This window comes from Haliaeetus albicilla, chromosome 7, assembly GCF_947461875.1.
Source record: "Haliaeetus albicilla chromosome 7, bHalAlb1.1, whole genome shotgun sequence".
Taxonomy (NCBI): domain Eukaryota; kingdom Metazoa; phylum Chordata; class Aves; order Accipitriformes; family Accipitridae; genus Haliaeetus; species Haliaeetus albicilla.
In genome coordinates, this window is record NC_091489.1 from 36374295 (window position 1) to 36398384 (window position 24090).

The 24090-nt window shown below is 37.3% G+C and overlaps 1 protein-coding gene across 10 annotated transcripts in view; it reads right to left on the reverse strand.

Annotated features, from left to right (window-relative positions):
* EML6 (EMAP like 6) overlaps positions 1 to 24090 on the reverse strand; it is a 123673-nt gene that overhangs the window by 10481 nt on the left and 89102 nt on the right. For 2 of the 10 annotated variants that reach the window (XM_069787698.1, XM_069787697.1), the window contains exons 23-35: positions 23237 to 23389; positions 22834 to 22965; positions 21027 to 21115; positions 20207 to 20383; positions 19895 to 20096; positions 19539 to 19665; positions 7561 to 7639; positions 6495 to 6624; positions 5174 to 5272; positions 3878 to 3898; positions 3335 to 3508; positions 2404 to 2612; positions 216 to 373 (exon numbers count right to left, since the gene is read on the reverse strand). In XM_069787698.1, coding sequence (XP_069643799.1) covers positions 216 to 373; positions 2404 to 2612; positions 3335 to 3508; positions 3878 to 3898; positions 5174 to 5272; positions 6495 to 6624; positions 7561 to 7639; positions 19539 to 19665; positions 19895 to 20096; positions 20207 to 20383; positions 21027 to 21115; positions 22834 to 22965; positions 23237 to 23389 — 1750 coding nt within the window. Of the gene's footprint in view, positions 1 to 215; positions 374 to 2403; positions 2613 to 3334; positions 3509 to 3877; positions 3974 to 5173; positions 5273 to 6494; positions 6625 to 7560; positions 7640 to 9214; positions 10695 to 13973; positions 14100 to 19538; positions 19666 to 19894; positions 20097 to 20206; positions 20384 to 21026; positions 21116 to 22833; positions 22966 to 23236; positions 23390 to 24090 lie in introns of those variants that run through there. The other 8 variants (XM_009918201.2, XM_069787699.1, XM_069787700.1 and 5 more) reach the window with 8 other exon arrangements.

Below are 24090 nucleotides of genomic sequence, written 5' to 3' on the forward strand. Positions count from 1 at the left end.
TGCATTATTGTGACCCTTGAGTGTCCTACTTATTAGTTCTTTACTTACTAAGACACCTGGGCATGTTATGTAAAATTTAGATTGAAACTGCTACAGTACAGATACCATTTATCTCTGGGAAGCATTGTGTATGTCTAGGGTATTGGAGAAATAAAATAAAAAAGTGATATGAGAGAGAGAAAAGTTGTGCAGTTTAGGAAGATTGTATGTCTTACGGTCTCTCCTTCCCTCCTGTAACAATGAGTCCATCTCGAAGAGTCGTGTACATTGTGAACACTGGCCCTGTGTGAGCTTTTGCCACAAGTCTAATCAGAAAATGATCCTTCCAGACGTAGACATCTCCATTTATGGCACCAGTAAATGTAAGGTTATTCTGCAACAAATAGCAACGATCTCCGATATAATAAATACCTTAGCATTTTTGTTCAGCTTGAATTAAAATTTTTTTAGCTACTGAATTTCCTGAGAAAAGTCAACTATGCAATGAATGTAGGAATTAAAACCATCTGCATCGAGAGAATGAGTTTAATGACTGCACTCTAATGGTGTTTCTTTGAGATGTTATAAATCATATGAGTAGGGTACATTCACCTCATCTTGAGATCTTTCAGATGCACATACTTCTTTTACTATGCATGTGCTATGTCGTATCACCTGCTGGCGAGATGGCTGACAGGTTACCACTACTGAATTCTCAGTGATGTTTCTTTCTTCTTTGAGTATATATCAGTGAGAATCTCGTATAGGTGACTGGCAAGCAGTATCTTCAAGATGTTGAAAATAAAGTGTATAAACTTAAATGCAGAAGTAACTCAACCTGTTACCTACTTTATGCACCACAGCAATGGCATAATTTCTCATAAAAGCCATGAAACTTGCCCCATGGAGCAAACTGGTCCGAGGTCTGGGACTCCCTGAGGAATGGGGAAAAGTAGCAAGTATTCTGCATTGCAAACGCTCTTTTGGAGCGTGCTCTGTTAAATAGAAAAGATTGGCTAAAGAACTAAAGATTGTGTGACCTTGAAGTCCACTGACTCTGAAATAACAGGCATCAGGAAAAATTGTAAGGGAACCCTTTTGATAGGGGTTCAGAGGAACATCTTATGTTCTGCAGTAAACAGAAATGGTTGTCTGTCGAAGTATCTGGGGGATAGAAGCTCCAGAATAAATTTTTGTTTCAAATGGTGGAAAGGTAGTGTGGCTGTATCCCAGCATGACAATTTGACTTTGGCATTAGATGGACCTGGATGAAAACAAGTGAGGTTCATGGATGCATGAAGAAGCAGAGGGTATGTGCACAGCCCCTACTCTATTAAGAGCAACCTACTCATGCTCCTGTGCCATGGACTCCTACCTCCAGTGGGATTCAATGACACATACTTGAGGAAGAAAAAACCATCCTGAATGAATGATGTATTCTAATCGAGTAAACTTCATCTGCTGGTTTTGAAGGTCCCCCTTGCAGGACATTAGTTTTATTATTTTAGAAAATAAAATGTCTGTCGGGCTGTTTCTACTTGGAAAATACAGACAAGCAATTTGTTCTTTCTAATATTACATTCTGCTTCTTTTCTAAAATCACTTTTGGGGTCTTTAGTGTCCATTACATTACTTGTATTTTGTACTGCAGTAATGCCATTGGAATAGAAATGTTTAGTATTAGGCAATTTTTTACAACAGTGTCACTTGTTTGGGCACAAGGATGAGGATTTGGGAGCTGAATTTTATACACTCACATTTCACACATTAGTACTATTCTCCAGGGTGGATAATTAGGAGCAAGGGGTTTCTTTGAATTGGTGATTTGTATAATTTATGCTTAACGTTTGCAAAGGTAATTTCTATGGGCTTTCTGGATGAAGCAGAAGCTATTTCAGACCTTAGTATCATGGTAACGCTGCTTTTTCACTGTTAATATGTATTGCTTTCCTTAACTATGAAGTCTAAAGTACAGTGCTATGGTTCCTTAATGATCATACTGGAGAGTACTATGTACTGTCACCATTAGTTGGATCACTAGCATATGTCATACCAAATAATGTTAGTAGAAAAAAAGGTTGCAGAGCCTATACACAGAATAACAATATTGCATTTTTCTAAGTTAATCAGTGAAGTGCTAAATAACTAGCAAAGTAAAAAAAATAAAAGCCTTGGCAGCTGATGCTGTAGGTATGCACAGACATTAATGAAAAATGTTTGCTAACAGAGAAACCCAACCCTGTTTAGAAAACTTACATGAGGATCTAAAGGCGTACAAGTTTCAAATTAAAAGTTTAACAAATAAGCAAGAGCTCCATGGTCTTGCACTGTCCACACTGCACTGGATTTCAACAAAGGAAATTGACACTTGCAGTTTTAATAAAAATGTATTACAAAATTCTGTAGCAAGTAATTTGAACTCACTGCTCCGAAGGCAACAGAAAGCATGGTTTGCATTTTGGCATCTTCCATGGAACCAATGACTCCTTTCTTATAAAGCAAAGCACTGCCAGCTAATGTCCAGAACTTCATGTGTTTTACCCCAACAGACACAAACTGAGTGTCTGAATCTGGGCGGAACTCTACAACGAATATCCTCTCCAGGTGTCCTCCCCTGCTAGCAACTTTAGCCCCTGTTTTAATTAGGAAAGGATAAAAATAAAGTTAAATTTACCTGCAAAATTAAGCTCCGATACAATTTTTATAAAATAAATTGACCTGGTATTGTATTAGAGAACTGTGTCCCAGATGCTGAAAGCTAAGCAAATCCCAACATTATTTGGTGTATCAAACATCTTAATTCATGCAACCTGTAAGGTCCCTGCTTATTCCATTGCATCTGACCATTTTAGGGAATGCGGATTTAGGCCTTCATAGCATGATTTGTCTTCTCGGTCAGTGAAACACCACCACAGAAATTTTGAATATCATCAATGAGTTACCATCTGGTGAAATGCACAGGGACACATCTAATGAGCTGAGACACTTTTCCTCTCCTCCCCATCATTTCTGAAGATGATAATTCTTTTCTGGAAATGACTTCCCAAAGGCCTATCTACAGCATAGAATTTCAAGTTCAAGTATTTTAAGAAGAAAAAGAAAATACTTCCCTTAATTTCATGGAATTTTATATTAAACATTCTTTCCTTAACTTACTTCTACTTATAATAGAAGTTTAAAACTTACTTTCTTATGCATATTTTCTAGCACTTTGCCATCTCTAACTGGTTTTATGACTTAGGGAGCCATGATACTCAGAGTAAGAACACAAATCTATTCCAAAGACTTGAAAGGAAAAGCAAATAATTGTACACAGTTCTGTTAGGCTGAAAGAACACGATTTTTCCTGAGTTACCTTCTTGCCACCTCCACACTGTGATAGTATGTTCTGGATCAACTCCCACTGAAACCAGAAGTTTGCCCGTTGCACTGAAGTTAACATAGTTGACCCCTTTGGTGTGGAAGCAACGCAGCATTGAAATTGTTTGCTTACTCATAGCATCCCATATATGAATTGTGGGAGTTGTACCTATGTGCAAAAAGATATATTATATAAGAGAATTAATTCAGCATCTGGAATGCTTCAGTGCAAAACAGGCATTTTTCAAGAACATTTAACCTAAACAGACACTTATAAGTTGTGGGGTTTTGTTTTAAGGTTAACACTACTCAAAAATAAAAAAACCATAATAGCTTGCGAAACACAGGGGGAAATCATTGTATTTCATGAAGTAAGACAAATTCTAAAAGAACAACATAACATTTATGAAGAACCTCATGCAAAAGAAATTGTCTGCAGATGTTTCACTTGTATCCGTGATTCACACAGATACAACGAGGTAACATGAAACTTTTACATAACTCTGCTGACTACAATTCACAAACGAATCAGCCTTACCTGGAAATTCTGTCATATCACCTGCATTGTGAGAGCAATGGCAAATGAGGAAGCACCAAGGGAAAACAATAGGTGAAATAAGTCATGTTTCTAATGCTGAAGTGCCAGCATCAGCACCAGAAGGAAAAAAAAAAATTAAAAATTTGAAAATGGATATGGATTAAATCAACAAAACAAATAAGCAGGAATATTGTTGAACTTTTTTGGGTATATTGTTTTTTTATACACAAATATTGCAACAATATTTAGTACTTCTGATTTTTAAAAATGGTATTTAAAAGAAATGCTAAAGACATGCAGTTTTTAAAAATTATTAAATTTAAAAGTGAAATGAATCTGTAGTTATACAGAATATCAACCAAACTCAGAAACACTGATGTCATGGGCTCTTTTTGACAGACTAGAAAAAGGGCCTTTAACAGTCACATTTTCTGTATCATAGAAATCAGTATTTTGAACTGCAGCTCTGACAACATGTACAGATTTTTGTGTTTACTCAACATTCAAATTGAATAACAGCACTCAGTACAGGTGGCAAAGATAATTTGTCAAGGTCTTCATCTACTACAATTTTTCTGCCCCTGTTATGTTACTTATTACAGAAGTTTTGGACTTGAGTCTCCTTCCAGATTGATATGAATTAGAATGAGTCCATTCTTTTTCATAAAGTTAACTATTCTAGTATTAAGCTGGTTTAAGTGAAAGGCAACAAATCCTTCTCAAGGCTTGGGGCAAATGAACCTGCATTTCCCATACAATGTTGACTCCTGCGAAAGGTCCTAGGGAATCTAACAGGACTCTCCATGCAAATAATAAACACATATAGTTTCACAACATGCCCACTACATGTGTCATAACTTCTGCTGAGATTTCACTCTATTTCTTTCCTTTTCCATATAGCTTTTGTACTTCTGCATAGGAAATTTTCATTACGTATTTTCACTGCTAAGCATTTTACTGCTAAACAAGTGCCTTGGATACAGGAAGGAAAGAGGGAATTCTATAAATCTTATGATTACAGATTAATGAGATGATTTGGTGCAATTTATCAAAGCTTGCTTTCTGGAATATGATTATACTACAATTAACTCTAAAATCCAACAACTCACAATCAGACATGAAACTGAAATCATAAGAAAAACCTGAAGCTTGATTACCTCTTAAAAAATCAAGTAAATAAATTTGAGGACAGCAACACCAGCATGTCCTGGTAAAATTCCTACACAGAAAAGCCCAAAATAAATCAGTGCCCTGAAAATGTTTGAGTAAAACTTTATTATACAGAGAGTCACCTACCGATCTGGCTGGTAGCCACAATATTTTTGTACTTTGGGTGCTGATTCACAGTTAGGCAGAGAATGTCATCAGTGTGCTCCAGGTAGAAACTCTGACTACCTAATAAAATTCAAACATGTTTTTATTCACACCAGTATCGAAGAAAGAACCACCTCTGAAGCAAAGAACATTCAAGCAGCGTGTTGCTACACTCATGCTGTACTCTCCAGGGGATGGATGGGGGTAGGGCAATAACTATGTCGACAGCTGCGCCGCTCTCATTCCCAGGCACCATTACCAAATGCACTCTGAATATAACCATTAACACATATATATAAAAAAGCAATATTTGGTAAACTAGGTCTGTCCATGGAACCTGGAATCAGCCCAAGAATCATCCTGTAACCTCCTGTAACTGCATGAAAAGGCAAAACTAGCCAATGCAGGGCCCAGGTTTCCCAGTAAATTGAAGCAGTCAGTGGGAGGCAAAGCGGAGAGCAAAGCCCTGTGAAGTTTATGATTTGCAATATCCTCCCAAGGGAAAGGGCCCCAAAAGAACAGATGGGACCATGCTTCCCAGCTCCACAGGTCAGAGGCTGAGTGAGGACTGGAGTACCCAAAGGTCACCAGATGTGACAGCTTTCCTGCCTCTGCCCCTTCTCGGCAGCAGAGCTGCTGAGCACGCCGCTGCGACCCTTTGGTTCACTGTGGCACCAAGGGGGGATAAAATAAAGCCAAAATTCCTTTAATTCTTATCTTTGTTTCTTGAGATATATGAAGAATATGGAGATGCTGGTGCTACAGCTTAGGAAGGCCAGACAAATTTTTGTTGGTTTTCCTCCTTTTCATCACCCAAAAAGCAGGGAATATTTCTACCCTTTCCAAAGAGCAACTTGCTCATGCTGTATTGCATCAAAATGTACCCTTCCCTGGAGTATGACCTTGCTAAAACAACTCAAAATGAAACAATGGATGTTACTGCTCCTAATGTTTTTGGGGGTACTAGCCGTTTCATAACCCAGGCTCTCTCCTCTGAGAAAGCCATTCCTGCATCTTCAGCGGGGATTTTATCAAGGCACAACTGCAGAAATAGAACAGGTTTTTATTACACTTCCTAGCAGAATCTCATGCCTGCTGAAAGGAACAGGATGGCTTTACAGGATTATCTGAACAGGGGAAATTGTCAATCTGATGTAATAGCCATCTAAATTTTTTTGCGTTATTTATCAAGGTGCAAAATGTGAGAAAGTTACAGGAATGTTAAAGTGTTAAGACTTTCAATCAGAAATATTTTACTAGTACAACATTTTTTATCTCAAAGTGTTGTTTCAAGTTGAATTACCAGTAGAAAGATTTTGAACTATGCCTGCTGCAGCTGTGTGGAAAATAATATCAGCACCATCATTTAGGTAATGGAGGTTGTTGCGACAATCAAATCCTCTGTATCCAAAAACATGGTCTAAAGCCAGCTCCTGGTCAAGTAAAACAAAAAGAAAGAATAAGAGTGAAACGAAAGAAGAAACAAGGAGATTACAGAGTTTGGATCACATAAGCACAGTTCAAAAGTAATTACACAAGCTACAAATATCTTGTAGAGGCTATACAATAATTAAACAATAATTAATCAGTTATCCCTGGTCTTCTGCTACTTTACTGAGGCATGACATTCTCACAGACTATCTACAATGCTCTAATCAGTCAACTAAGGCACTGCAATTATATTATTATTTCTTTAATAATTCAGCCGGCTGTAAATGTTTTGTTTCTGTAAATTTCCATTCAAAAATATATACAATTTACAAAAAAGGTCCAATTTTATTAATCTTCCCGTCACAGTTTAATAGCTATATAGGGTATCAGGAACAATTTGAATGACATTGACAGACCAAGCAATTGTTGCAAATTATCCACACAGATCACAGAATATTCCTAGTTCAGCATATTATGTGGAAATTCAAGAGACTTGTTCGGGGGGGCCTACAGTTTGGGGAAAAGGGTTTGTTCCAAAGTAAATGAGCAAATTTCATCATTCAAAATTCTGCACATGATTTTTTGTGTGTGAAAGTGCAGTTTCTGACTGTATTTCCCTTGGGGTTAGGTAGCGAATGTGGGTTCTGCTGTGAGTGCACATACACTTTGGCTCTACCTGCCCTTCAAATTAAGAGACAAATTTTGGGTTTGGAGAGATTTACTATTATAGGTAAGCTTTAACACCCTGAATCTGAGGTTCTTTCTGACAGAGGTTGCTGTCTATTACATCTTCTGGTGTTTGTCACCAGAGCTGAAAGCACTTTCTAGAAATTTCTTTCTCTTCTACCTATACATGACTTTAGGTGCCCTTGAAATAGGGACAAATTTCACCCACCACTTATTTCTTCTAACGTAAATGAAAAAGTATTAAGTCTGACCTCAACCAGTTTCTTTTTTTTGTTGATATTGTTCTTTTGCAGTTTTTCAGGTTGAGGAGCAGCTCTGCTAACTGGTGGCCTGAAACAAACATTTAAAAAAGAAGACAATATGTTTGAAAGCAAAATAAACCCTTCAAAACCATAGCATATGTTTTGTATGTGAACAGGAAATGGCCAATTGCAACTATATGAGCTTAAAGCTTAGCTTTTTTGATGGAAAGAGCAGAAATAACACTGATATAGATTTTGCAGGTGAGTGGTAGAACAGACCACTGTACATCGATTTTATTTTCTTAAATCGTAATGATTTAAATTCATGGGAAAATCCTTGAATACTAAATGATAGTAAATCGCTGCTTTTAGAAATGATCTAAAAGATTTTCTACAGCTTGCAGTTGACCTTTCACCAACCTTGCTGCTTCTGAGAAACTCCACCACAAAACCTTGACAAGGCTTTAATAAAATCTTCTCAAAATCATATTAGAGATAAAATGATTACATTTTAAAATGTACAAGTCATTCGTCTGTGTGAATTTAACAGACACTAAGGCCAGCAAAGCATTTTTATATAATTACTGTTGTTAAAAGTAGCTAAAAAGACAAACTTAGAATGCAGGCTGAAACAAAATTTGATTTGTCCAAATGGTCTTTAAAGACAGATAACCTTTACTGCTACTATTTGACTTGATCCTTCCAAGGAAAAAAGAAGAGGCACAAACCTAAGAGGAGTAGAGGGAGCTCAGTCTCTAGAAGTTCATGACCTTACAAAATCAAATGCCTGCTGCACAGGCTCCACTTTAGGTGACCATTGTGTTAATTGAAGCATAATGATTCTTTTTTCTGTTAACAGAAATTCATGAGGGCTAATTCTAACCCTGTCAACAGCAGAACAGAGCCATAAAAATTGCACTGGATTACTGGAGAAATTAGCCCATAGAAACCTGGCCTAGATTCTTTGTCACGTTTGATCATCTTTTACTTAGAAAATAGGTCTTGCTAGAAGGTTGGGGTAGAAGTGGTGATGGCGAAAGAATAAAAACAGATATTACGGTTAAATGCTTGCTCCAAAACATCACTTGATAGTTGCTGTTAATAATACAAAAACCACCCCACTGCATGCCTTTAAACTCCAATTGCAGATTCTGGAGACAGGGCTAAACAGCAGTGGGTTCTGTAAGTAAAAAACCAAAATGCCTAGCCTCAATTTATTTATAAACACTCAAATTTGGAAAGCATTTCCACAGTTTAAGATTTCAAAAAGGTGCAAACTTGATATACATTATATATGCTGTGAAAATTAGATTGTTCTTGTCCTTATACTCTAACTACGATTAATTCTCATTTTGCAAAAATTAATTGCAGAAGCATGAAATCCCTTTTGCTTAGAGGGAGCTGCTTTTTCTGGAATTGTATTTTTTATGGAAGGTATCAAAGGCAACAACTGACAAAACGCACAGCTAGAACACTTATTGCTACACAGCTAGAATACTTATTGCAGGAGTAAGTAGCATGAAAAGCTGAGCTCTAAAAAAGACAGAACAAAGCTGGAGGTAAACAAACTAACCCACTTCTCAAGCAAACAAGCAAACTCACTAAGTACTAGCAAAGTACATTAGCAAGTGATCTTGTGACATTAAAAGAGTGAGAGAGTTACCTTGATCCCCTTGTAAGCAGCAAACAAAGCCAAGTAAGAAACTTAATACAGTTTAGGTGTACTTCTGACCACTTTATTCATGCACAAGCATTTTTAAAGTCGATCAGTCATTCCTTTGTGGCACAAAACATGCTATTCAAGCATGCCAGCAAGAACTAAAACAGAAATTAAAGAGTGCACCAGTCTACAAATTCGGAAACATCATACCCTGGCATCCCTGGGTATACTCTGAACTAAAGATCCTACAGGACAGAGGAAAAAAAGGAAGCTACATCCATGCTCCCTGCACACTTTATACTGAAGGAGAACGTGATTCCAAGTGTTTTGTTTATTTTCAGGTGCATGACAGGGATGGAAACTGGTAGAAACTTAACAGTCTCATAAGCGCTGTTGAGAACTTCATACAATGGATGCTTGTTTTCTATCCTGGTTCAGCCTGCAATTTAGCCTCATAATTGTTCATTGGTAGGCCAACTTACTTACAGGGACAGCTTGTACTTTTTTGTTCACAGGGAAACAAGTACCTTTATTTTCTCTGGAAGTGGTCAATCAAGTCATGTTATATAACCATCAGTGATAATTGGACCGAATAGCAGTGCAGTCACCAGTAGAGAAGGGGTGGAGGAAATTATTACAAAACTTAATTCTCTTACAAAATAAAATCGTTATGCGATGCTAAAACAGCAAAAGCCATTTCAGCCCAGATTCACCGGGGCCTTTGAATCAGCACTTACAAAAATAATAAATCATTTTCTTGTATGCTTCTTGCTCTTTTTTCTGTTTTAGTGTAATTTTAAAATGGATTGTCTTTACATCTCTTTATCTAGGAATATCAGTTAAAGTTTATGACAAGAGCAAGCCAAAATTTTTTATGAAAGCAAGAGAACACTGACTATGACATGATAGATAATCACTAGACAGTAAGCATGAGATTTAATTTGGAAACATACACATCCACACATATACTTTTATATATATCTATTCACAGTACACACAAATACAAATGTTGTGTGCATTCATATATACATGTACATGTATATATACACACATGTATGCATTCGTTGCCTTATTTTCATTTTAATAAAGCAAATGTAAAGCAGCATCAAGTTTTTAACATTTTAAGAAGTCATTTTATTTTTAACAAGTCTATGACTACACCTAGTTTATTTTGATACATAAGATGGCAGCGTCAAGACAAGAAATTTGCACTGTAGCAAATTACATATATTTACCCTTTTTGACCTATGCAATCTGCATTGTACATTCACAGCAATCTATGCTTTTTCTGTGCTCTGTGTTGTTAGTACTTACTTGACAATTCCCTGCCTCCAAAGGAAAGCAAGTTAAAACATAATACAAGCATTAACGGTTTCTTTCCAGTAATTTACAACAAATGTGCTTATATTACGTTATGGGATGAATGAGTTCCAGGAAAGATAAGACACAGTCAGACATTAGAGGGCTTTCAGTTCTTTAGATACTGTGAATATAGCAAATAAAATTTCTGTTACTAACTTTATCTTGATGATATGCTTACACAAGTGTGCACAGTTATAAATCAGTGAGCTAACTCCAGATTTAAACTGACAAAATCTCACCCACTTTCTTCATGCAGAACTGTAAAAAGGTGCAAGTGACAATTCATTCGCTCTCACCTAAGCAAGAAGGCTATCTGAAATGACCAAGACAGATGAGTAGGAAGAGGAGCCTAAATCACAGGTGGGGTGAACAGGCAGCACCGGGACAGAGAATAACAGACGAACATAGTGAAAGCTGGGCAGGGGAAAGAAGGAATAGGGTTTTGGAAGAGTGGGGGGCCTTGAGGGAGAAGAGAGATGCAATCTTAGAGAACAGGGCCAAAGGAAGGGGCGGGGGGGAGTTTGATCTATTTAGACAGAAAATAAAAGACAGAAAAAGCAGACCAAAAATTGTTATGATAAATTTTATGGGACAGGGATAACTAGCTCATGTTTTTAGAGCACATGGCATAATTCTCTCTGATGAAAGACACTGTCTGCATCAGTAATAAATTGGCGAGAACAGTAATATTCTATTCTGAGGCCAATGGGAACAGAATTGGATCTTCAGAAACAGCATTGCATGAAAGTGACAAACAATGAGGTTTGGAGCAGGGACAGATGGACAAAAATGTCCTGACACCGAGAAGGTGACTGTCTGAGCCCAGCAGAAATGGCTACAGAAGAAGCTGAAGAGAGTCCAAAGGGGAGACTAACACGTGCATTTAGATGGCTGCTAACTGGAGAGCATATTTTTGCTACACAAAAATAAAAATGAGTGGGACTGCTCCCAAGAAGAGAAAGCAAGGTTCAAAGAGAGCTAAGATGATCCACTACTGGTAGGTTTGTTTGGGCAACAGAACAAAACCTTCCAAGATTTAAAAAAATACACTCTCCATTTTAAAAAAAATATGCAAAAGCAGCTCTTTAAAGTACGCTTCCACTAGTTGACAGGAAGGGGAATCCAAAGTGCCCTAAAACTGCTGCAAAAGTCCCAGAGCTTTAAGAAGTGATTAAGAGATTTTGTGAATTCTAAACTCTGTGATTTTCGCATCTCAACATACATAGGAGTTTTACATACAATTTTTCCTGCTGTTACTTTTTCTTTATATTTTGTAGATAACACAGACAACAAAAAAGAATAGTATTCAGTATGAAAATATCCTACTCCCTAATACAGTGGATCAAAGCAAAGCTGAAACAAAACTAAAGGGAAACATCAATTGTAATCTAAACTAGTTTTTAAAAGCATAACACTGAAAAAGCCTTAGCATGGTTACAATATTTATGACTTCACATGTATGCTGATGCACTCTTTAAAAAAAAAAAACAAAAAACACAAAAGGTATTGCAGAACATATAGTGGTGATAGCTGCCATTTTCATATCTTGTAAGGGAAGCTAGTCATTGCATTCACATGTCATTCTAGTTCAACCTCCAAATGTGAAACAAGCAGAAAAGCAAATTAGTAAGAAGGGTAATCAGTTCTGAATGAAATCTGAAGGCTTTTATTTTTTAACAATTTCATTGTTCTAAACACCTTGTAAAGCTGTTGATCTAAACAACTATTGTAAATAGGCTGGCCTTATTGCAGAGAGATCCGTCATACATAATACACTGGACAGACAGGGCTGTCTGGAAGATCCCTCAGCCTTGTTTGCCAAAACCAGCTTCAAGGAACACAATGTAACATGCTTTAGGCAAAACCTAAATTTCTGTCTTTGAGCACCTCAGGTAATGAGACTTCAGGAGAACTCTCTCCATATACTACCAAGGCAGCAGAATCAACCCAACTTTAGCATATTCTGGAAGGTCTCTCTCTTTCCTTAGGTTTCTCTTGGGATTTGTGATCATGTTTGAGAGGAAAAGTATTTTCCATTTGTTTTGTTATTCCCTACATAAACTCTGACATGTTTTGAAGCTGTGCTCACTGTGTAAATAAAAATATTCAAGCAGTAGTATACAGAGAACTTTTGGGCTGGAGGTAAAACATAATAGGCAGATAAAATAACATCCTTCCCCTGCATAACAAAACGTATTAGAAACAATGCTTTTTCAATCCTTCCTGGACTAAACCTACAGAACAACCCTCAAAAAAAGCTGAATATTTCACATCAACCTCAGTGCAGAGAGCACTCAAGTTCAGAGACAGAAATGTTGGTAACACATTGTTCATTGTGACAGTACTGGCATCCCTCAATTCCACACCCACTAAGTGTCACAGAAATGAAAAAGACCTTTGGGCCAGCTTTGTGCTGACCTGTGGCAGAAGCGAGATTGACTCTGAGTTCAGTAGGTTGGCAGGGACTGTAAAAATACCAGTCACAATGTGTTCAAGCCTTGGGGACAAATGTGATGAAACCAGCATGCTGCCAAATACATTTAGGATGCATTAACTTGACATAATGCTGTTGAGAAAGTAAAAAGGATGCTACTCAAACAGTAGGTTTCTGCTGAAATAACCCTAAAGTTATTTTCTCCAACCCAGAGATGTGTTTTTCCAGATACGTTTTGAGTAGCTCCTACCTACACATAAATACAACACAGATTCACATTCAAAGCTTTTACACTGCACCCACAGAAGTGTGCATGTAATAGTGCATGAACAAATTGTGTAACCATATGTCTAATAATTCAGTTTATGGTACAAAGGCTTGTACTCGCCACTTGTGGGGGCTATTTTGAAAGATTATATAATTCAGCTCATGTTGCTGTAAAGAAATAAATAATCAAAAGAATAATATTTGAAGAGACAAAATCCAGCTTCTTAACCTTCTTTAACTTCTCATCTTTATCAGAACATATGATTACAAATGATGCATAATAACACAACTGAGAACAGGCTCCGAGACAGGTAACTTACAGAGTGAGACAAGCCAGTATGTTAAGAAAACAGAAAACTAGACAAACATGCTAATGCTGCTTTTTGTTTTCTACACATTCGACCTGCTTTAAATGGTTTCCCATCACCAGGTATATTACAAGAGTTTTCAGTTTATGTAGAGTCATGCAAACCAAACTAAATGAAAGCTGCAAACATAGGATATATGTTAGCGGTTAGTAGAATGCAAAATGCAAATATATCTTTGCCTTTCGTATTAGTAACATAAATAGAGTCTTCACGCAAGCTTGTTTTACATCTTATCATATCAATTCTTTGCCAGTTAAAATGGTCCCAGTTCAAAACTTAGCCCTTTTCTGAAAGGAAGCACAATTCCTATGTAACACACAGCATAGCTTACAATTGTCCTGGATTGTCTGGGACAGTCCCACCAGTGACCAAGTGGTCCCGTGGTGTGGGAGCACTGCTCTTGGAGCTCCCACACCGCGAGACTGCTCCTGCAGCACCTCTCATTGGCACCCCGCTTCTGTGCCATACAGACAGAGCAAAGAAGAGGTTGCCAATCAGAGGAGCAAAAAAGGAAGAAAAAAATAAGGGTGGGTGGGGAGGAGAGGAGGACAGACATGGAAAGGGAGAAGAAGAAAAACAAGAAGGTTGGGGAGAGGAGAGAGAAACAACAATCAATTAATTATCTTAACCGAACCAACTAATACAACCACAAGACATTTTAAAACTGTTCCTCAGCCTCATCTCTCCTGTTATTTTTCCATCCTAAAGCCATAACTGCTGACGGAGACAGTAATCCTTGAGTCCCCCACAAAATACCAGACCATGATTTATTTTAAATCCTGCAAGTAAAATCTATCATGTAACTTCTATGTACTTCCAAGATATATGCAGAATCATTATTTTCATTACAGAGATGAGACAGGAAAAGTACATTTGATAAAGGGCTTTCATTTTCTTTTCTAAGGAAAAACCTTAATATTATCCCCAAGTATGTCATACATAAGTTTTTTTGTCCTTTATAATCATTAAATTTCTCTGCCCAGTTTGCTTAGGGGCCCAATATCCTGGAGATCTGGAGAAGACCAGTGTAATATAGGTTTCCTTTTCATCTTGCTGGATTGTGCTAAGCACAGAGCACATGCTAGGTAGTAACAGAGGATGCACAGCAGCTGCTGAAAGTCCCCCTACTCTCTTTCTCGTGATGGGGGAGAGAAGGGACAAGAGTTGATGGCTCCTCTCTTCTGACAAAAAAAGACAACAGAGTAAGTCTTTTTATTAATTTGGGGGGGGTCATTCATGAATTGTTGATTGCTTTCCAGAAGGGTGGTGTTTCTTGCAAAGCGTTCCCCTTATAACCCGGTCCTGCCTTTATCAGCTCTCAACCATATACTTGTAATCTTCTCAGGAGACACATCACAGTTGCTCAGATCAAACTCTTCCTGAATTGTACAATGATCTGTTATTTCTAGAGAGATAATGTACTTCAAGTTTTTCAGATTCACCACTCTTAATATTACAGACACATAGAGTCCTGCAAGCTTATTCTAGCAAACACAAAGGGTAAAAAGAAGGAAATGTAGCTATAGTAAAGAGGAAAATAAAATGGCCATCTTCCTGAACCAAAACTGTCTCTTAGGTGTCACATAATACCTTTGAAGTGTATTTGTATTATATAAGCAGGGAAATAACTTTTTAAGCAACAATTCATATTCTGAGCATTACTATTTAAAGAAAGAAACATAGTGAGCTTAAATTCCTTGCCCCCAAGAAGCAGCTCAAAGCAACTGCCCCAGCTATTCCTGTCTCCTGCTTGAGCTGGAAGCTGCAAGTTTGTTTTGCTCTATTTTTTTCTTTTCTTAATTTAAACTTACTTTGTTTAATTCTGGGTTTCTACCCACTATATCTATGAATAACTCACAATTTTTCCTTTCTCAGACACACACTGAAAAGACAGCAAGGGGGACAGTTCTTTTTTCTTGGAACCTCACTGCATTTTGCAATGCAGTGAACCGACAGTTTTTCAGGTCTTGTGATTAACTCACTGCTGCTATCTTAAATGGCCTTCCAGCTTGTAAAATAATTTTCAAAATTTAGACAGTATGTTATCATTCTCAGAGTATTCACAGTCCCATCAAATGCACAATCTTTGGGGTCTTCATACAGACATACTGCACAATTACAAAGAGGAAAGATTTGGGATTTGGAATATTTTCTCCAGTCTTCCCCTTCAAAAGTCTACCAGGTTTTCCCATGTACCTGCCTGAGAGAGAATAGAATACATCCTCTTGGTTCCCTTCCTCATATCTGAAGGGACTGGGAGAGGCTACTTCAGCTGTGCTTTTTGCAGAAAAAGTAAAGCTTTGTGAACTGGCTTCAATATTACTTGTTGTCACCTCACTCAGCCCTGGTGCAGAGAGATTTCAAGGCCACATATCCTGAAAACCCACTGATTTAGAACTTAAGTTTTCCTGAACACTGACAGTTGAGTACTTGTAGACTTTTAATCTTATCTGGCTTGATCAACTGTCACTTTGGACCCTTGTAGGTGCAAAGAAAATTCAACCCAGTGCTTTCAGGAAGCTTTTAGAACATGGTCAGTCAAATCCTTCATCAGCTGCTGCATTCTTTTGTATTCTCAGAAAAGAAGAAATCTGGCACAGCTATGAAGCTTACCTCATAATTCGTATGTCTTACGAGAGAACTCAGCTTCAGTCTGAAGCACTCATAATTGGGAGTGTCGAGATTCTGCATAAATTGTGCATGTATTGGTACAACTGTGGCTAAAAACTGAAGTCTTTGACAGGTGTAGTAGCCAACATTAATGTCATCTTACTGCATCCAAAACCCAGTACCTTTCACAGCTTAAGGCCCTATCCCAGCACAACACCCTCAGAAATTGCAGTTTTGCCTACATTTCACCATAAAATTTCTGCTTCAAACTGTTTGACTATAAATTATGGTAATTTATATTAATCTGATGAAGAAAGGGAAATGAATATATCTTTGTCTAACAAGCTATATATGAAAAGTATGGGATCTGCTGACAAATTTTCAGAACAGCAAATTCTAAATGCCAAAGATGTGATTATATTTGAGTAGCTCTACTTGAAAGATGACATTAAAAAATGTGTAGAATAGCCATGACTCTTTAGCAGAAAAGATGGAAAGGACAGTTATGAGGGTTTATTTTTAAGCTATTTTAAAATTAAGTACAAAACTGTTGATTACATAGAGACAGTAAGAAGAAAAAAAGATATGGAGAATGTTAAAACCTTCCTTTTTGTTCTCTTCAGTCTAGAACTTGTTATGGGATAGATTATTCCTTCAGACAGGCTACAATATGCTATTTTCGTGTGCAGTCATTATGAAGAGACTATATGGAAATTGGAGGCAACCTCACTGCAGAGGAGGTGTCTACCCATTTAATTAGGCCCACCAGCTATAAACAGAGTGGGTAGTGTGGAAACACTTGGGCATGCTAGAAGAGCTTCCAGCTCCAGTGTTGCTTTGTAGTGTTGGATACCACAAAGCACGTTTTCCCTGCATTACGGATTATCAGTATTAGTGTGACAAACAGGAAGCCTGCTTCATTTGTTTTGTTACATGCTGCTTTGCAGGTACTATATGTTTTGTTAAAAAGGTTGAAAAAGGCAAACTGCTTGTTCATTTCAGGGGGTGCCTTCCTACACAGCAACACAGCAAGTTCAGCTTTATCAGCTCATGCATAGTAGGATTGAGAACATGGACAGACTCAAAAGTCAGGAAGCCCACAGTGTGCATGGCAGACTGAGATACTCCTCTAAGAAGGAGGGTACTCGATTGCATCAGGCAGCAGACCTGTGGCCAGGTTTCAGAGATGGAAAGCTTCCTAGGGACCCAAAGCAACTGTGGTGATTTTCACTCCTGGACTGAAATAGTGCTGAAAAGCTGCAGAAGAGACTGATGCTTATGCTCATATTGTTGGTAATTCACTAGTACAAAACAATTGTAAGCCCAGCTTAATCGGTCAATTAAACTCACTCTACAGTTGCTTTTGCATCATCAAAGCAGAATAAAGCAGCTGGAAGATATAAGGGCTTCTGGTGTAAAACATCTGGCCATTGTAACATTGGCACTTGTTATTTCATGTATAATAACAATTTAGCAGTATCCACCCAAAATAAAAAGAAATTTTTCCTTTTTTAACTCAATCTCAAAACATTCATGTTTACCGGATAATACACTACACCTTTTGTAGAAAAATGGAGGAACAAAGACTTTATATGAATAAATGAAAAAATGGGAAGAGATATCCTTAAAACAAGGAGAAAAGAAATAGTTATGGTCCAACATTTTACTGAAAAAAACCCACTAATCCTCCTGCTGCATGTTTTTCTTAAAATGTTGTGATAAAAAAAAGGGGGGCACAACATTTTTATTCTCATTTTTCACACCCAACATTTGTTCTCCTATTCAAATACTGAGTGAAAAATTATTATTACTTTCTGTCCATGATGTTCAGCATTGCATTCTTTGAGAGCTTTAAAAACATAAACTAGTTTATTTTTCAAAGGTCTGCAAGAGATTAGGAAGTATTAGTAACTCCATTTTGCATCTTGCAGATCAGAAAACCAAGGAGATTTAAAGCCAAAAATCTCAGAAACTGCCACTACTTCTCAGTAGTCAAGTAAGAGAACCTTAGACCTTAATCTGTTCAATGTAATTATGTGTTACATGTTTGTTCAAAGAACTGCTTAAATGATCTCCGCTTGCAGCTATGAGTATGCAGTTTTTCTGCAAATTCAGCTGTACTTCTCTCAGCTGACAGCAGGAAATGAGGTACACAGAGTTACAGGCTACCTGCAAAATATTCTATTTGCCAACCATCTCCAAGAAGCTCTGCGACAGAAGCAGAAACAGCAAGAAGGCAGCTCTCCACGGGCTCCAGAGCACTCCCTTCTTGCCATCCTGGCCTCTTTCTACACACGGCTCTCTTATCTTTTGCAATACCTGCGGCAGGGATCCTACACAGCGTACCAGTGCTTAGTTCTGCACCCGCTGCATTCCCTGAGGACTGTACATCCTGTTCTTTAACTAGGGCAGGATCCCTGTGGGGAGAATAATATGCCATCACACTATTGGCATTGTTACTAGTCATGTGTTCTGGGTAAACTGAAGGGAAACAACTAAGCTTAAATTCTTTCTGTGGGTTAACACACAGCAGTCCTTTTTTGTCAGTGCCCAACACTGGGCAAAAGCAAGAAAACTCACGATAAAAGAATGACCACTTATAAAAAGCAATTCTATCAAAAGAGACTGCATGGATTCACAGTTGAGTCATCAACTCGGTTCACTGGTGTAGATTTACTGTTCCAGATTATGAAAGGGACTATACCTTACTGGTAATAGGTACTCCTGTTCTGTCCCAGAAGTCCTGTCCCAGTCAGAGTTTTCACTCACCCACTCCCCTAGGTCTGGACCTCACTCTCTATTCTTTACTGTCCTCTCCAATACTGTTCTCCTTCTAGTTTATTTTTTTCAGAATAATTCAGCCTAAGGCCAACGTGTGCCATGGGAAATTTGAGCTTTAACAGTAACAAACTAATGCAACTATAAGCAACTGAAAATCTTTCAAAGAGAACATCTCCAAAAGACTTACCTACAAAGTATTTACAAGCTCACCCTATCACAAATACCCTGCTGCAGACATATGCACAGCTACATACACTAATTAGGAAAGAATATAACTGCTTATGTGAATAGCAGAAGAGAACACAACACTCACAGGTGTTTTACTTACATACACATATTTTTCTCCATCACATTAACACATTGTACCCTGTGAACACCATTTTAAATGTTACCTTGTGAATTTTAAAATTCCTGTCTTATTTCTAAGGACTAATTTTACTTGAATGAAAAGAGATTCAAAAGAATGTAATGTACATTTGGAAACAAATGCCTTTGTGTGACATACCTCTCTTCTACTGAAACTTCCTTCAGCTGTTGATGTGGTTTTGTCCCTTCCATTTCTCGGATGCTTACTGCATAGATCTTAGTGGTATAGTCAATTGCTTTTTCTCTTGCAACATCACTATCATAACCTTAGAAAAATAAAACATAAAATAAAACAAACTACCCTTGTTTCATAGCGGAAGAGTAGAAAACAAGAAGATCTGCACCAATAAAAGGAAGGAAACAAATCCTACCAAGCTCTCCCTACACTGAACTTTAGCACATGGAAGTTTCTTGCCCACTTCAAGTTAAACGCCTGTGTGAGTCTCTGTGGAATGAAGACTAAATTAAAGACATGTTTTATACAATCCTTTTTACCTCCATCTTCTTCTGCATCTGTGTCTGATTCTTCACTATCAACCAGCTTACTCTCCTGAATGCCCAAAAATTCTCTGGTCCAGATCATCAAAGCTGTATCAGCACCACCTACAGTCAGCAGCACAGAATCATTGTGTAACCACCGAACATTGGTTACCTGTGCACTGTGACCCACATACTTCTTGAATTTTGCATGTTGGCCCTGTAGCACAAAGAATTCGCATATTAGCAGTCTGACATATTGCGAACAGTGTCTTCCTTAATTCCTTTTCTTGCGCAGTTTCTAATGACAGAAATAAATATGCTTATTACCTTCACTGGATATGAAAAAAGCTTCACAAAACCAAAATCGTCTCCTGTAGCTAATAGTGTTCCGTCTTTTGTAAGACTAGCTGCATTTACAACGGTGACATCACTGTGCGTGGGCCAAATTCCTTCACAAGTAGGACCAAGAACACACGTCCAGGTGTCCCAATCGATCTTCTCTATCTGCAATCAAAATTTTCCCAAAAGAATTCATCTTAATATCTACAAAATACACACTGGTTTCATGAGTATATTTTTTTTATGTTTGATACTAACATAACTTTTTTAGTGTTCTTAGAAACTGTTCACTGTTTCCAGCTTGTTAATATAAACTGCATATCTTCATCAAAAGGCTTAAAAGTTTAAACATTCCTGCTTTCCCAAGGTAGGGCATGATTTGGATACAAATCCCCTTAAAGATTTTTCTGAGGTGCTAAACATTGGTGGCTTTGTAGAAGAATTATGTGTCACAAATAATCAAAATCATTAAAAGCCAGGTCATCCTGTTTAAAGATGGTTTATAACCTGTATGCACACTGATTACACAGAAAACAAGTGATTGTTCAGGGAAGGGGAGGATGGGAAATGACTGCTATTAAACAAACCAAAATAAGTTTAGAGATACAAACAGAAACTTGCAAGTTCTACCATTTACAAATGCTAGGAAAGACACTATACAGAATGATTAAATAATTCTAATTCTAACCAGTGTAAATATAGTATTTTAAAAGGAATAAATATCCCATTTGAAGACAAAATAAGCTAATTTTCAACAGTCCAGAAAAATAACTTTCACATTAAAAAATCCAGTAAGCATAATTCGTACCTCAGCAATTCTTATAATATGCCTTTTCCCCCTTGGTGCTTCAAAAAATAGTTGTTCTTTGGCACCAGAATTGACTTGCAATAACTTTCCTGGATACGAAATAAGAGTTTATTATGAATCTTATTCATTATTATGAGTATTATGAACTTTCTTTTGATTGAGTGAAGAGATTTCTGGGGGTAAGCTAAGAAATTATCCTCCAGAGAGTTATTTATAGCAAAAGTAAAGTGGATGCTTAGAATCACTCTCATAAGAATCCTGTACTCCTGATTCACTGAAGAAGTAATATTTTAAATACCATCCGACATCCTTAAAAAATTACTGCCTTGCAGCGAATCACTTTCTTCTGATAAGAAATATTTTGCTTGTGTTTTCATCATCACAATAATGGAAAGTAAAAAAAAAAGTGTATGCTATTAATTTTCATAACAATTTTGCAAGACAGCTTTGCCAGAAGTTAAAAACATTGTAAGCTCCTGTCTATTTTGCACTGCCTAACTGGCATATAGTCCAACTACACACCAAACTGTCCTTGTGTATGAAGTTTACCATACCCATACAAATACTGTGATATTATAAAGATAATCCTGTATGCAATTGATGATGTATTAGCAAATATTTGTGCATGAAGAAGCAAAAAATGCTTTCAAATTCAGTTTTACAATATTTCTGATATAAGAAAATGAAAGGTATTTTCTGAATTTTTAAAATTATATACTACTGTAAGAAATCTTGTGGGGATTTATTATCATAAAAGCAGTTCTACAATATCGAAACTGCATAACTGCCAGGGAAAGCACTCTTTTACTGAGAAACACTGGATTAGATTATCAACTGATATGAAGTAGCGCAGTTCCAACATTGCTGTATTTTCACTGGGTATCTTGCCCTTTGTTACATGAGTGCAACATGGGACTATAGTAGTATCATGCCCTTCCTATCTGACCTGTATAAGACAGGTTATACAATTTAGTATATTAATCCTTTACATCCAGATGTTCATATAAAGTTTCCAATAAATACCATTAAGGGCACAAAGAGTTTTCAGTTTTCTTATACTTTATATCTGCACATGTAACAGATCCAAGAACTGGCTACTACAGATACACCAGTAGTATCAAATTGCTGTTATTGGGTGTACAGCTATTAGTAGTCAGATTATCAGGGTTGTAAGCAGGCACACAGTGCCAGCTCAGTTGCAGCATGGCTTACTAGCTCAAGAATGGCATGCAGACCTGAATGGATTCTGAAAGGTGTTTAGCTCCTGTTGCTGTCAGTGAGCTTGCATCAGATTTTGGGACTAGCACAACAGGGGAAGCTGGGCTCAGACACACAGGTGGTTCCACATAGAATCATATCAGGAAGGCTTATTTGCACAAGCTCATTATCAATCCTGCTAGACTTAATTAGTTGTGACAATAAGGCGCTCTAACTTCATTGCAGTGATTGCCATGTAATGCTCAGCAAAGAAGAAAGGAAATTGGACATAAAAGGTGGAAAAGAAAAATGTGCCACACACTACAAAACTATAAAAGAACATGGCAAAGAAAAGCAATATTATGTTCATAAGTGACATTTTAGTCATATGTTGTCAGCAGTGAAGTACCATGTATGCTGGTACAAATGCTACAAAGTGAGAATGAATTCAACCAACAAATATAATTGAACTGAACCCATATGGTGCTTGAGGTTGGAAAATCATTTGCATTAGTAGTTACAGTTTATCTTAGTAACTGGTACGAGAACAGTTTTCTGATATTCCATTTTATAGGCATTTTAAATCTGTATCTCTGGTCAAACATTTTACCTCTTGAGTCCCAGTCAATGTGTGTGATATAGCTAGATGCACCTTTACAAATGCCAACTCTTTTGCTTGTAAGTACATTGTAAATATCTACAAAATTGTCATGGGAAGCCACAGCCAGGTACTTTCCTGATTCTGTAAAGAAGAGACACTGAGGTTATTAAAGGTGTACACATTATAATTATTATTGTTATGCATTTTCATTACTGCAATGCCTCCAAATGCACCAGTTGGAAGTGGGCCCCATTATACTAGGCTGCATACAACCAGGCAGAATTGTAAAGTATTTAAATGCATGGAGCACATATAAAGCCAGTCTACCTTCCGAACATTCAATCTTTTGTCTAGAGGAGAAAAACAAACTCCAAGATAAACACTTCCCTTTCACCTTATCATCTGATTATACCTCGTGAAAACTTTATATCCGAGATCATTTCCTTTCTGTGGTGAAAAGAGACCATGTCTTCAACAGTGTCAGCATTTACTACCAGAAAACTCCCATCATTCAACCCTACAGCCAAGGCTTTCCCATCAGGAGAAAAGGCACAGCATCGTCCACCTACAAAAGAAAATGGAATGAGTATCTTAAGGTTTACAAATTGGGATTGAGAAAACCATCAGTAAACTGCAGCTGAAAGGTTTTTACATCAAATATATACTTTTAAAATAGATTTGTTACTTATTAAAACAAATATATTATGTGATAGGAGTGCTATGATTAATGTTTTACTAAATGGGAATGTACCCTCTGTATAGGCTGTTCTTGAGTTGACAATGGTGATTTGATCAGTCTTGAAATGGGTTTAGGTGCAAACAACACCTTCCAACTACATTCTAAACACACCAATGAGAGAAATAAATTAAAAAAAAAAAAACCAACCAAAACCCAAAAACCCCACAAAACCCAAAAACATACAGAAAGGATATCCAGATGGAAAATTCAAAGACTCATTATGGGCAGCATAACTAAATGTCTTTCAACGATACTACACTTGAAAGCTTCTTTGTTATGTGACTGAATAATGGTTCCTTTCAGGTGGAGCACATTTAAAACAGAGAGGTACTACACTCCCTCCACTTACTTTTTGCCTCAACATTATTTCTGACCATAATCTCTCATACAGCTAATCCTCATTGGTCCCTGAGTTCACCTCTCCAAAACATTTGACTCTGTTTTCCCTCAGCCAGTCAGAGTTCCTGTGCTCTGGATCTGTCACTGAAAATGAAGCATGTTGAATTTACACCGTAAAATTTCCTGAA